Here is a 14,741-nt window from a genome sequence, read left to right on the forward strand (position 1 = left end):
GTTGATGCCAAAGGGGGAGAGAAATCGGATTAAATCAAGAATTCACATGAGTAATCAACTTATTTTTAAGATAAGCATAAATTCAAAAACAAAGGGGGAGAATTTATGTGAGTGATCGACAAGGAAAAAGTGTGTGTGTGTGTTTCTTGATTTCAGAAGTTTCATCATCAAAAAGGGGGAGATTGTATAAGCAAAGCTCCGTGGTGAATCAAAGGTGATTCAAAGGTGTTTTGATGATAACAATAATGATAACAAAAGATGATGACAAAGGTGATGACAAAAAGTGAATCAAAGATCAATCAAAGAACAACTCAAGTGAATCAAGAACATTTCAAGAGTTCAAGATAAGAATCAAGAAGAATTCAAGACTCAAGAAGAAAGTTTAGAGTCAAGAATCAAGATTCAAGGTTCAAGATCTCAAGAATCAAGATCAAGATTCAGGACTCAAGATTCAAGAATCAAGAGAAGGCTTATTCAAGATAAGTATGAAAAGTTTTTCTCAAAAATTGAGTAGCACATGATTTTTCTCAAAACATGTTTACCAAAGAGTTTTTACTCTCTGGTAATCGATTACCAGATTGTTGTAATCGATTACCAGTAGAAAAATTGTTTTGAAAAAGTTTTCAAATTGAAATTACAACGTTCCAATTAATTTCAAAAAGCTGTAATCGATTACGATGTTTTGGTAATTGATTACCAGTGCCTTTGAACGTTGAAATTCAAATTCAAATGTGAAGAGTCACATCCTTTCACATAAAAGCTTTGTGTAATCGATTACACTGATTTGGTAATCGATTACCAGTGATTGTTTCTGAATAAAATTAAAAGATGTAACTCTTCAAATAGTTTTTGACTTTTTCAAATTGGTTTTTAAGTTTTTCTAAAAGTCATAACTCTTCTAATAGTTGTCTTAACCAGACATGAAGAGTCTATAAAAGCAAGGCTTTGTTTTGCATTTCAACAATCTTGAATACTTTTCAATCAATCTCTTACAATCCTTTACAAGCCTTGAATCTCTTTGAACTTCTTCTTCTTCTTTGTACTAAAAGCTTTCTGATGTTTTCTGGTTTTTCTAAACCTTGAAAACTTGTGCTATTCATCTTTTCATTCTCTTCTCCCTTTGCCAAAAATAATTCGCCAAGGACTAACCGCCTGAATTCTTTTTGTGTCTCTCTTCTCCCTTTTCCAAAAGAACAATGGACTAACTGCCTGAATTCTTTTGTGTCTCCCTTCTCCCTTGTCAAAGAATTCAAAACGACACAGTCTGAGAATTCTTTTGATTCTTCCCTTCCCCTAATACAAAAGTGTTCAAAGGACTAACCGCCTGAGAATTCTTTTGTATCCCCATTCACAAAGTATCAAAGTTTTAACCGCTTGAGATCTTTGTCTTAACACATTGGAGGGTACATCCTTTGTGGTATAAGTACAGGGTACATCTACTTGGGTTTGACTGAGAACAAGAGAGGGTACATCTCTTGTGGATCAGTTCTAGTGGAAGGTACATCCACTAGGGTTTCAAAGAGAACAAGGGAGGGTACATCCCTTGTGGATCTTTGCTTGTAAAAGGATTTTTACAAGGTTGAAAGAAATCTCAAGGACCACAGGTCACTTGGGGACTGGATGTAGGCACAGGTTGTTGCCGAACCAGTATAAAAACTCTTGTGTATTTGTTTCCTTCTTCCCTACTCTTTTACTTTCCGCTGTGCATTTTAATTTCCGCTTTTACTTTCTGTTAAGTTTCTCTTCTACTCCTTATTCTCTTAACAACTTAGTAAAAGCTTTAGAAGTGTAATTTTTTAATTAGTAAAGGTTTAGGAATAATTAATTCAACCCCCCTTCTTAATTATTCTGAGGCCACTCGATCCAACAAGTGGTATCAGAGCAGGTATCTTGTAGAAAGTCTAACCACTTCAAGATAAATGGCCTCCTCAAATCCCTTGTTTCCTGAAGGAAATTCCATTCACAGACCACCCATTTTCAATGGTAAGGGTTTCCATTATTGGAAAACCCGCATGCAGATATTCATTGAAGCCATAGATCTAAATATTTGGGAAGCAATAGAATTAGGACCACACATACCCACTATAGTAGATGTAAGCACAAGCACTACAACCCAAAAACCTAGAGATAAGTGGACAGAAGAAGATAAGAGAAAAATCCAATACGATCTCACAGCCAAAAACATTATCACTTCAGCCCTAGGAATAGATGAGTACTTTAGAGTGTCAAATTGTACTAATGCCAAGGATATATGGGATACTCTCCAGTTAACCCATGAAGGAACCACAGATGTAAAAAGGTCTAGAATAAATACCCTTACCCATGAATATGAATTATTTAGGATGAACCCAAATGAAAATATTCATAGTTTGCAAAAAAAGATTTACACATATAGTAAACCATCTTGCATCTTTAGGAAAAATCTTTCCTAATGAGGATTTAATTAATAAAGTCTTAAGATGTTTAAGTAGGGAATGGCAGCCCAAGGTAACTGCTATTTCTGAAAGTAAAGACCTTTCTTCCATGTCTCTTGCCACTTTATTTGGTAAATTGCAGGAACACGAGATGGAACTTCAACGCCTCAATCAAAATGAAGAAAATGACAAAAAGAATAGAAGCATAGCCCTTAAAGCCTCATCTTCAATACAAGAAGAAAACGAAGAAGAAGATTCAGATGATGAAGAAGATTTTTCCTTCTTTGTTAAGAAATTTCAGAAATACATCAAGAAAAGAAGAATTGACAGGCGTCAGAATTTCAATAATGGAAGAAAATCACAAGATGATTCTCAAGTCCTTAGGTGTTACAAATGCAACCACATTGGTCACATCAAGGCCAACTGTCTGTCTAATGAAGAATGGTCGGAGAAAAGTGAAAAGAAAAGATTTGACGAAATAAGAACTAAGAAAGCATACATTGCATGGGATGACAATGATTCATCCGATGGTTCAGAAAAGGAGATTAATCTTCTAACCAAAGATTATGAAAGTGATGAGAACATCTCTCAAGGATGAAAAACAAGGAGAAAAAGAATGTCCTCATCTTTGAAGATCTAGACACTTCAATTCTGAAAAAGGTAATATCAAAATCATTATCTTATTAAAATTTCTCTTAAAGTTGAAATTTTTATTCAAACAATTTGATTATAATGACTAACAATTCTTTATTTATTTGTCTTTTGAATGTTTGAAATCATGAGTATATTTGCTTGATTGATTTCATCTTATTTGCATGAAATATTCATTCATATATTTAAGTAAAATCAATATTCTTCATACTTGTGTTTTGATTGTTTATGATAAAATTGATTATCTTCATGTTTTAATGTTTTTGCATGATATCATATGTGAATTACATGATTGAGAATTATTCATAAATTATTTTCAAATATATTTTTCATAAAAAAAAGTATTTTGATAGTAACTCAAAACTTCTTCTCTCCTAGAAAGCCTTTTGTTTTTGTTTTCTGGCTAAAATAACCACTAGTAATCGATTACCATAATAGTGTAATCGATTACAAACAGTTATTTCTGGCAATGTTGCTTTCTGGCAATCGATTACCATTTTTGTGTAATCGATTACAACGCGTTGCTGCACCTATTTATTCAGATTTCAAATTCTGAAACCTGCAACTCTTCTCTCTCTCGAAAACCCTCGCCCCCAAATTTTCTTCCAGCCATATCTCACTCAATTCTTGTCCAAATCACTCCCCACAAAGCCCAAACTTCATCTTTTTTCACTCATTTTCATTTAAACCGATTGAAATCTTGAAAAAAAAAACTCCTCAAATGGCAGAACCATCGAAGAAGCGGAAAGGCACTTCAAGTCGAAGTTAGCGGCATTTCGGGTCACAGGAAACCCCAATTCCTCCCTTCATTTCCTCTGGACCATTGTTCTCATCAGAGGAACAGCGTATATGGTACACAAACCTCTTTTCCTCTCGTTCCATTATAGACCCAAAATTCATAGATATGGAGTTCTTCTCAAATGAGAATTTTGAATACTTTCAAGCATTTGAAAACTCCAATCTTATTCCATTCATGTCTCTGAAATTACCTGTTTATTCTGAACTAGTCAAAACTTTCAATTCTAATTTAGAAATCCATGAAGGTACCCTAATGTCTGAGGTTTATGGGATTAAGATGGTCATTGACCAATCCCTATTTTATGATTTAACAAAATTGCCTAGTGAAGGTGTGCCTTTTGAGGGTGCACTGATTGATGATTGGAAATTCGATTTTTCTGTGCATGATGTCCGCTGGTTAGTTTGCACCAACCAAGCAGATATGACCGGAAGGCTTCTTGCCGGTTCATTGGCTTTTGAAAGCCGCATCCTCCATTACCTTATTGTTCGCATTTTGCTTCCTAGATCTTCAAACCTTGCCCAGGTTTTTGAAGAAGATCTCATTGTCATGTGGGCCTTTCATAAAGTTTTACAAATTGATTGGGCACACCTTGTTAGATATCGCATGTATAAAGCATTGCGATTGAATGCCCCATTGCCTTATCCTCATCTTGTTACCCTTTTCCTTCAACGCTTCAGTCATAGCATCCTTTGGTTATATTAAGGAGCATGATGGCTCTTGGATAAAGAAGGGTGCTAGAAATGTTGGTGAAGAAGGACATGAGGGAGAAGATTCATCTCTTCTTTCAAAGATTTTGGAAAAGTTTGATGGTCTTCAAACCTTTGTTGGTGAGAGGTTTGACACTTTGGAATTGCAAGTGGATATGCGCTTCAATGAAATGGAGTCCAGAATGACAAAGGTTGAAGAAGATGTATCTTACATTCGTTCAAGCTTCGATCTTCCACCACCACCGCCACCATCATCTTAGATTTCTATTTTAATATTATTAGTACTTTGATTTTCAGCCTTGTATTTTGGCTATATTATTATGGTATTTGAACAATTTATTATTTCCTTATTTGCATGGTATAGTTGAACAAGTATGTTATTTGGCTATGTGAATTTTATAGTTAATCTATTTATGATTGTTGCTTCATGGTTCTTACTTCATGATTTGGTTGATGGTTTTTCATAAATGTTGTTTGAATGTTTAGTTATATTTGCATACTTAAATTTTGATGCGCACTTTGGCTTTTTGTTGATGCCAAAGGGGGAGAGAAATGGGATCAAATCAAGAACTCACATGAGTAATCAATTTAATTTTAAGATAAGCACAAATTCAAAAACAAAGGGGGAGAATTTATGTGAGTGATCGACTAGGAAAAAGTGTGTGTGTGTGTTTCTTGATTTCAGAAGTTGTCATCATCAAAAAGAGGGAGATTGTAGAAGCAAAGCTTCATGGTAAATCAAAGGTGATTCAAAGGTGTTTTGATGATAACAAAAGATGATGAGAAAGGTGATGACAAAAATCTCAAAGATCAATCAAAGAACAATTCAAGTGAATCAAGAACAATTCAAGAGTTCAAGATAAGAATCAAGAAGAATTCAAGACTTAAGAAGAAAGTTTATAGTCAAGAATCAAGATTCAAGGTTCAAGATCTCAAGAATCAAGATCAAGATTCAAGACTCAAGATTCAAGAATCAAGAGAAGGCTTAATCAAGATAAGTATGAAAAGTTTTTCTCAAAAATTGAGTAGCACATGATTTTTCTCAAAACATGTTTACCAAAGAGTTTTTACTCTCTGGTAATCGATTACCAGATTGTTGTAATCGATTACCAGTAGAAAAATTGTTTTGAAAAAGTTTTCAAATTGAAATTACAACGTTCCAATTAATTTCAAAAAGCTGTAATCGATTACGATGTTTTGGTAATCGATTACCAGTGCCTTTGAACGTTGAAATTCAAATTCAAATGTGAAGAGTCACATCCTTTCACTTAAAAGCTTTGTGTAATCGATTACACTGATTTGGTAATGGATTACCAGTGATTGTTTCTGAATAAAATTAAAAGATGTAACACTTCAAATAGTTTTTGACTTTTTCAAATTGGTTTTTAAGTTTTTCTAAAAGTCATAACTCTTCTAATGGTTGTCTTGACCAGACATGAAGAGTCTATAAAAGCAAGGCTTTGTTTTGCATTTCAACAATCTTGAATACTTTTCAATCAATCTCTTACAATCTTTTACAAGCCTTGAATCTCTTTGAACTTCTTCTTCTTCTTCTTTGTACCAAAAGCTTTCTGAAGTTTTCTGGTTTTTCTAAACCTTGAAAACTTGTGCTATTCATCTTTTCATTCTCTTCTCCCTTTGCCAAAAAGAATTCGCCAAAGACTAACCGCCTGAATTCTTTTTGTGTCTCTCTTCTCCCTTTTCCAAAAGAACAATGGACTAACCGCCTGAATTCTTTTGTGTCTCCCTTCTCCCTTGTCAAAGAATTCAAAACGACACAGTCTGAGAATTCTTTTGATTCTTCCTTTTCCCTAATACAAAAGTGTTCAAAGGACTAACCGCCTGAGAATTCTTTTGTATCCCTATTCACAAAGTATCAAAGTTTTAACCGCCTGAGATCTTTGTCTTAACACATTGGAGGGTACATCCTTTGTGGTACAAGTAGAGGGTACATCTACTTGGGTTTGACTAAGAACAAGAGAGGGTACATCTCTTGTGGATCAGTTCTAGTGGAGGGTACATCCACTAGGGTTTCGAAGAGAACAAGGGAGGGTACATCCCTTGTGGATCTTTGCTTGTAAAAGGATTTTTACAAGATTGAAAGAAATCTCAAGGACCGCAGGTCGCTTAGGGACTGGATGTAGGTAGGGTTTGTTGCCGAACCAGTATAAAAACTCTTGTGTGTTTATTTCCTTCTTCCCTACTCTTTTACTTTTCGTTGTGCATTTTAATCTCCATTTTTACTTTCTGTTAAGTTTCTCTTCTACTCCTTATTCTCTTAACAACTTAGTAAAAGCCCTAGAAGAGTAACTTTTTAATTAGTAAAGGTTTAGGAATAATTAATTCTACCCCCCCCCCCCCTTCTTAATTATTCTGAGGCCACTCGATCCAACATCATTCTCATTATTTGGCCCTTTTCCCATGTATTTTTTTGTTTCCTCCTTCTCATTTTTCATCCAGTAAGTCCTATTACAGTTTTTGACACCATTATCACCAATAGTATTACTTATAGTAGGATGCCTCTCTTTTTGCTTTTTCTCCTTCCTATTTCTTTTCAGCAACCTACTCAGTGATGATTGCTTCATGTTTGATTGTCTTTTTTTTAGAACCACTTTTGGGCTTGTTTGCTCCTATAGGACCTTTTGAAACATCCTCTCCCTTAGTTCTGACCTTTCATCTTACTTATCACACCATTGTCACTATTAGTCTCCAAAGAATGTGAGCACTGCTTTCATCCTCCCCTTGGATTGGAGCCTCTACCATCTCTTGGTCATCATTTATTATTTGATCCTCCACCAAACTTTTGTTATTTTCCTTGGGCTTGTTAGCTAAAGAGCCACCAGAATCATATAAATAAGTCTCACTGCCCCTACATCCATGGCCCAAAATATGCATAAAAGGTGTATGCAATTATTTTCGGCCTATCCTCATCCCTTACAAGCTTTTGTCCTCTCTTCAAAATTGTGATATTTGGCGATTGCACAATGGGCTTAGGCCCAACATTCTTCAACATGTTATTGTGGCTAGCCTCAACCACTTCAACGACCACTTTTCTTTTCCTTTGTCTTTAGCGATCTCCCCCTAATCCCCCTTTATACCGCCCTCAAAATTTGAAATTTTCTGACACAACTCCTTTTCATCCCATCTATTGTACCCTTTTTTCTCACTCCATCTCCCATTGGATGAAATATTAAATGTCCAACTACATCCTCTAGATCATTGCTTCCAATATCTTCTAGATAAATCAAGGACTAGCAATTGACCTCTCAAGCCAGCCTATTTTGGGACATCCATTTGCGTCATCGGTTTCATCCTCTAAGGAACACTCTATTGTGGATGGATTGAGAAGTCGAAGTTAGCACCAACAACCTAGCACTATCCATACGCTCCATATTTTTAGTTTCTAGAGCTAACTTAAATAAGGTTGCTACAGAGGCTCACTACCCCTGAGAAGCATTGCTCCCTCCAAGCTTGTAAGGGGACTCCTTTGCATATAACCTAGTAGAGTCTATTGTTGGAGACTATGCCCTGGTTGCACTATTGGACTATAGAGAACAACAACATGATGCCTTTATCTTCTTTTGAGTTGATAAGGCTTTGTGCCTTCTCCAAATCCAAACCACTTATCAGAACCAAATACCCATCTATATAGTTTAGTTTTATCATCCCACTTTCTACCATTACTCTTGCTTTGTTGACTTTATTGAACATAGATAAGTCCTTCAAGTTACCTACAAGACTAGAGTACACAGCCACTTCCCCCTCTCAACATGCGTTGTTATTTCCATCTCACTCCGCTCACCATATCTCCTTTCATATGCCCCTTCCTTTGCACCTAAGTGATTCTATGACTGAGGTACTTTAGCGATTGCAGCATATGTATTTGTTATTCCCTTTGGATCTACATTTTTCTTTGTGGTGTATGTTTTATTATTCCTCTTCGTACTGCTATTTCCTCTCTACTCATCTCCCAGGTCATATCTACTCATCTCATTTTTTAACCTTGGAATATTGGCATACAGTATTTTGTCCCGTATATGGATCTAGTCAAGTCTCTTCACCAAATATAGACCATTTCAAAAACCCTCATAGGTAACAACCAAATTTGAAACCTTGCCTGAGTAAGGCCAAAAGCATGGATTTTAGCAAACAAATTCTCCCTCCAAAAGACAAATGTCTATGCTTCCAATTACTAAGTTTCTTGGTGACTTTTTGAATAATGGGCTCCCATGAGGCTTCTTTTAAGGGATTAGCCCCAATAGGGATTCCCGAGTACACAAAAGGAGCACTCATAACTCTACAATTCAACATAAAAGCAAAAAAAAAAAAAAAAAAAACACCCTTTCATTAGACACCCCTATCCTTGCCAACTAGCTTTTAAAAAAGTTTATTTTCAACCCCGAAGCAAGTTCAAAAATCTAAGAATGCATTTCATAGTGATCACATTTTTCAAGGAAGGTTAAGAAAAAATGAAGTATCATTCGCAAATTGTAACAAGTTTACCTCCAATTGATGCATCCCACTTTTACTCATTCAAACAAACCATTTGCCTCTGCTTCTCGTGTTAGTGCCGCTAATCCCTCTGCCTCACAAAGAAAGAGAAATGGTGCTAAAGGATCACCTTGTCTCAACCCTCTTTACATGCCAAACTCATCCGTAGGACTCCCATTCACAAGTATCGAGACTGGTGCCAATTCCACACAACCTTTGATCCACTTTATCGACACCTTACAAAATCCCAACCTGCTAATCATATAATTTGAAAACTCCCAAGACACCGAGTCATATACTTCCTCGAAGTTGATCAACTTTAAAGACTAGGCACTTCTTGTTATTATCTTTCGTCTACTCATCAACCACTGCATTTGCCACCATGACTACATCAAGCATAAATCTTTTTTCAATAAAGGCGATTTTGCCTCTCATCAATTATCTCTCCCAAGACTCTTGCCATCCTAGTTGACAAAATTTTTGCCACCGCCTTGTAGATGCACCCCACAAGGTATATAGGTCTTTACTCCCCTAAATTTATATGGTTATTTCTCTTTGGAATAAAGGAGATAAATGTCACCCTTCCCCCTTAGGAAACACTCCATGGGAATGGAACTCTTAGAGTACCTTTGTGAAGTCCTCATGAAGTAAGCTCCAAAATCTTTTAATAAAAATGAAATTGTATCCATACGGTTCTAGACATTTATCTCTATCACAATCCCTCACCACTTACTTAATCTCTTCAATCTCAAAAGGGGCAATAAGGGTAGCATTATTGTTGTCACTAATTTTGTTGAAGTGAACCCCATCAAGCTTTGGCCTACACCTCCTCCCCTTCTTTAAACCTCTCTTGAAAAAAAAAATTTACCTCCTCTTTCACCTTTGCCCGATGATCTTCCCAAACATCTCCCACATACAATCCTCTTAGTGAATTTTTTCTCCTCCTACCATATACCGTTGCATGAAAGAACCTAGAGTTTCCATTTCATTCTCTTATCCATTTGGACCTTGCTTTTTGGTGCATCCAAGACTAAGCTTGGTGGCCACATTCCAAAATTCTTTTAACAACTCCTTTCTATTCAATAGCACTTCCTCACTAACTTCCTCCTCATCTTGAATATCAATCTCATTAATCATTGTAATAAATTCTTTCTTCTTTTGTTGTAGATTCCAAAATCTCCTTTCAGTTAAGCTACTTTCTTGACCCTTATACAAATTTTATTTCATTTACACTACTTTCTTCTTTCATTTTTAATAGTGCATTCTTGTATCTATCAATTTTGTTGTTCTATATCTTCGTCGTAATCGCTTTGTTTTAGTGATATAATGTTATGGCTAAAATATTTTTGAAATTCCTCTTAAATACTTGAATTTTATATTTATTCTTTAATAACAAATTTCTTTGTTTTTGCTTCTTGATAAAACAAAAAAAAATATTTTTGCTCCTTGACACTTTTTTAGTTCATGATAAATTAGTAAATTTAGTGCTTATTTTCTGATAAAAAAAATTCATCTGTTATTAGTCTTTTGTAAAAGACTAATAAAAAAAATTATCATAGAATAAATATAAAATTTAATAATTTATCAAGGACTAAAAAAGTTTCAAGAACAAAATGTAAAATTATTATTTTAATAGAAACTTAATACAAAGAAAAATTTTAAAATTTTATCAAGAAACAAACATAAAAAAATTCAGATAATTATTAGGAATCGAAAATATATTTTAACCTAATTTTGTTTCAAAATTCGTGAGTAAATAATAATGTAAACATTGGAAAACTTATTGGAGGAGAGAGATCTTAAAACACAAAAGAAAAGCAACAAACAAGGATACATTGATATTTATTAATTCCAATAGAGCTTGGAATTAGGAGTTACATAGAACTCAAAAGCACTGAACCTTATAACATGATTCATGGTCCACCCAATTAGGAATTACATAGAACCCGAAAAGCATGGAACCTTATTACAACACATATTACATCAAACATGGATAAAACACACAGGATAATATAAGGTCATATACATGACATTTATTCAAATACGTCTAATAACAATATTGCTTAAGTTGCATGCATTCGGCCAGAAGGGACTTTGACAGATTCAATAATTCGGCTTCCTCCTTTTTCCATAGATTTCCTTTTCAGACGCAACTGCCTCTCTGCATATAATTTCTCAGACAACCTTTCAAAAAAGTGAGAAAGAAAAATATTATTTTCACAATTAGCATTCCATATACAATTCAACTAAAAAATATACATATATAATATACGCGTATCCTTAAATAATTTATTTTTCCAACCCGACTTTTAATGATGTCTAACAATTTTGAAAAAAAAAAAGGTTAATCTTACAAAATATCGGTACTTTGAGTATTAAAACACCAATATATTCTTTTATAATTTACTTTATTATATTTTAACCCAAACACTATATGTTCAGCTAGAAATTTAAATTCCTACATCCTCTTATGGAAAGAAAACTGATTTTAATTTTTATATCTCATGAGAAATCATTCTAAATATGAATTTTAAAATAATTATTATAAAAATTAATAAATATATTATACACGGAAAAAAGGAAAAAGTTTGATTGAATAACAATATAAGAAACCATTGAAGTATTCTAAATAAATTCAATAAAAATTCTCACTGAAAATTTCCTGCTACGATTTTGGGGCATGTGAGTATGAGTACTTTCCTAAGAGAGCCTACGCACCTGTCAAGAGCTTCAGCATTTGTTTGGTCTAGTTCAACTGGGACAAAAGTATTCACATTCATCCTCAAAGCTTTTTGGAGCAAAAGGCTTTTTCCTACCTTTTCAAGCTTATCCATGTTTTCCTTGTCAGCATTATCCATTTCTTTCATGGATGGATCCAGGTTATACTCCTGTCATTACATATGTATCATCAAGATCAATTCAATTTCCTCCTATAATCAAGAAAATCCTTTAAATTTTGGAATTAGTGTCATAAGGCACAGCCGTTATGGTCTTATTTGGATAAATTTTCTTAATATATAAGAACTTATAGTATAAGAAAATAAGAACAAAAAAAACTAACCTTCTCTCTTAAGATTAAACATCCGTATGCATAACCCAATTTGTAATATTTCTTTCATTTAGAATTTCCAAAAGTTGATTTTAACTTATATATGAATGAGATAATTTTATCTTAATTATGAGAGAAGTTTATAAGTGCTCATTAAAAAATGTATTCAAACAAAACATATATGTACCTCAATTCGAAGATAGTTATCCGCAGGCAAAACACCTGGAAACACCGTCGCAAGATAGTAATGGATCATGTTTGTACTATATAGAGCCTCATAAAACACGTTACGGCTGCTAGCTAGCCACTTAAGTCCACACAAGTCATCATACAAGTCATCAAGCAAGTCATCAAAGAAGCCAGATAACTTCTCCTCAGCTTTTATTGTTCCTGTTCCTAATGACAGCAACAGGATTTCTTTATGCTCATTGTGTTGTATCACTTCACTCACAGCAACCAGCGCCTAAAATGAAATTTAATTTCATCTCGTGAAACTTTTGGTAGACCATATTTCCATATTCAAGGAAATTAATACTGAATGCAATCTTTCATATTATTAATTACATTAAGACATGTAACTTGAAAGTTACTTTTCATCCCATCATTCATTTTTTTTAAATCTAATAATTATAATTAGTTACTCATTAGAACCAACTAATCTTAACAATCATATGTTTCAAGAAAAATAAATAGTGAGAATTGAGAATAATGAGTTACTTTCGTGGAGTAACTTGATATATTGTAGAAGTTAAAAATTAACATCATAAAAGGAAATACGACTTGAGTGAAAGCTCGTGTTGACAGCCAATCTAATATTCAAATTCTGCATGCGAATAATTAAGTAATTTTATATTATTGTTGAATACTTGTGAGTGAACTTCATTAAGTATATTTGTAATCCTCTAGATGCATGTTTGGGTTTAACTTAATTTTCATTCAAAAAAGAACGAAATTAAAAGTAATGTTTGAGTTTTATTTATAAGATGAAATCCATGTTTTATATATTAATTATTTTTTCAAAAGATACTCCTAATTATGAGTTGTTTTAGTTCAATAAATAATAAACGGAATATATTAATGTCTTATGTTCTTAGATAGTTTAACTTTATCTTGTATAAAGAGTATTTTAGAAATCTTACTTTGATTATTCACTTGCATAGTCAATAAAAATTAAAATAATAAATATATTATTGATGAGAAATATTATAGGAAATAAAATTAATACTATTTGAAAAAAGAATAAAAGTATGTCTTTTTAATATTAGGGATAATTTAGAAAAATCATATAATGTAGGATAAATTTAATTATACTAACTAAACTAAAAAAAAACTTTAATTCCAGTAAATCAGTTAATTAGATCTTATAAAAAAGATCGGAAGAAGTAACATCACTGTTTATTTTAATTTTTTTAAAACATTTTAAGTAATAAGTAATTGTTTCTGTAAATTTAAGTCATTGATATTTACTGGATTATTAGCAGACATAGCACCATCAACCAAATCAAATTGAACGCCATCATTCTGAAATTGGTGCGGCGGTAGATAAGTCGGTGCAGCCGAAGTCCCGATGCATATATCTGAGAGTTTGGCATTTAAGTAAGTTTCTGTCTTGAGCTGCATGATCAAATTAGCACAAGCAGTATTCAATGGTTAGGCTTGAGAAAAAAGGTTATTCATATTATCATATAGCAATATTATACAAGAATTTACTATAAAATATTTTTCTCTCTCTATCTTCTTATAAAATCAATTATTTTCTATTAATTATACTTATACTTAATTTTCTCTCTTCTTCCCCTATCTCTCTTTTCAATAGAAAAAATTATATAAGATAATTGTATGAATAGAATTTCTCGACCAATAATAATGAAACTCAAATTAGGGTTCTATACAAACAATTTCAACCTTATAGTTGGAGAATATAACTGGCTTGATTTTCCTCTCGTCGAAAGTTGGTATTACCACGTTCGTCAATGTTTTATTCAGTCGTGTTTCTTTCAATATCTTACGAGTTATATCATGTAAGACCTCTCCATTGATTTTGGGACATTCGTAAAACTCATACCAAGCTCTGCATGTTGTGCAACACAAGATCAATCAAAACATTTAAAAAATTAAAGGTGAAAGGTAACTCAATAGTTTCAATTAAATATTCCCCAATTATATTTTTAATTTAGATTTTTTTTTTTTATCCATAAGAATGAAAGATTGTGTGAGGGAGTTTAAGACAATTCACACACTATTACTTAATTTCCTTGACTTAAAGTTAAAATTTAATTATAATGATCTAACATGTATCAAATAAATTTTAAGTAAAGGTTAACTCAGTTTAACAAAGTTGCAAGTGTTCTATTGTTCAAGGTTGATACTTAATATACCTAGTAGGTTCAAATATTTTAGGGCCATATTTCTTGTAGAATTGCACGACATCCGAGGGAGTAAAGAGAGGACTATTGGCATTAGATGAGTTTGGGGCTGCTAACATAGCAGTCATGAGGCCACCAGTACTAGTTCCTGATATCACATCAAAATAATGGGCTAAAGATGTTGTTGGATCCTTAGCCTGCACAATTCAATCAAACTAAAAAGTGTTAGAATTCAGGCACAGTTTCTAACACATTCTAGAAATA

At 33.3% G+C, this 14,741-nt stretch overlaps 1 protein-coding gene across 1 annotated transcript in view; it reads right to left on the minus strand.

The window, feature by feature from the left end:
* Positions 1 to 10,877: 10,877 nt before the first annotated feature.
* LOC100798569 (patatin-like protein 1) overlaps positions 10,878 to 14,741 on the minus strand; it is a 6,591-nt gene continuing 2,727 nt past the window's right edge. The window contains exons 2-7 of the mRNA XM_041017487.1: positions 14,490 to 14,674; positions 14,017 to 14,182; positions 13,579 to 13,725; positions 12,299 to 12,574; positions 11,781 to 11,950; positions 10,878 to 11,246 (exon numbers count right to left, since the gene is read on the minus strand). Of these exons, the coding sequence (XP_040873421.1) occupies positions 11,126 to 11,246; positions 11,781 to 11,950; positions 12,299 to 12,574; positions 13,579 to 13,725; positions 14,017 to 14,182; positions 14,490 to 14,674 (1,065 nt within the window). The 3' untranslated portion in view covers positions 10,878 to 11,125. The remainder of the gene's footprint in view (positions 11,247 to 11,780; positions 11,951 to 12,298; positions 12,575 to 13,578; positions 13,726 to 14,016; positions 14,183 to 14,489; positions 14,675 to 14,741) is intronic.

This window comes from Glycine max, chromosome 7 (genome assembly GCF_000004515.6).
Source record: "Glycine max cultivar Williams 82 chromosome 7, Glycine_max_v4.0, whole genome shotgun sequence".
Classification (NCBI taxonomy): domain Eukaryota; kingdom Viridiplantae; phylum Streptophyta; class Magnoliopsida; order Fabales; family Fabaceae; genus Glycine; species Glycine max.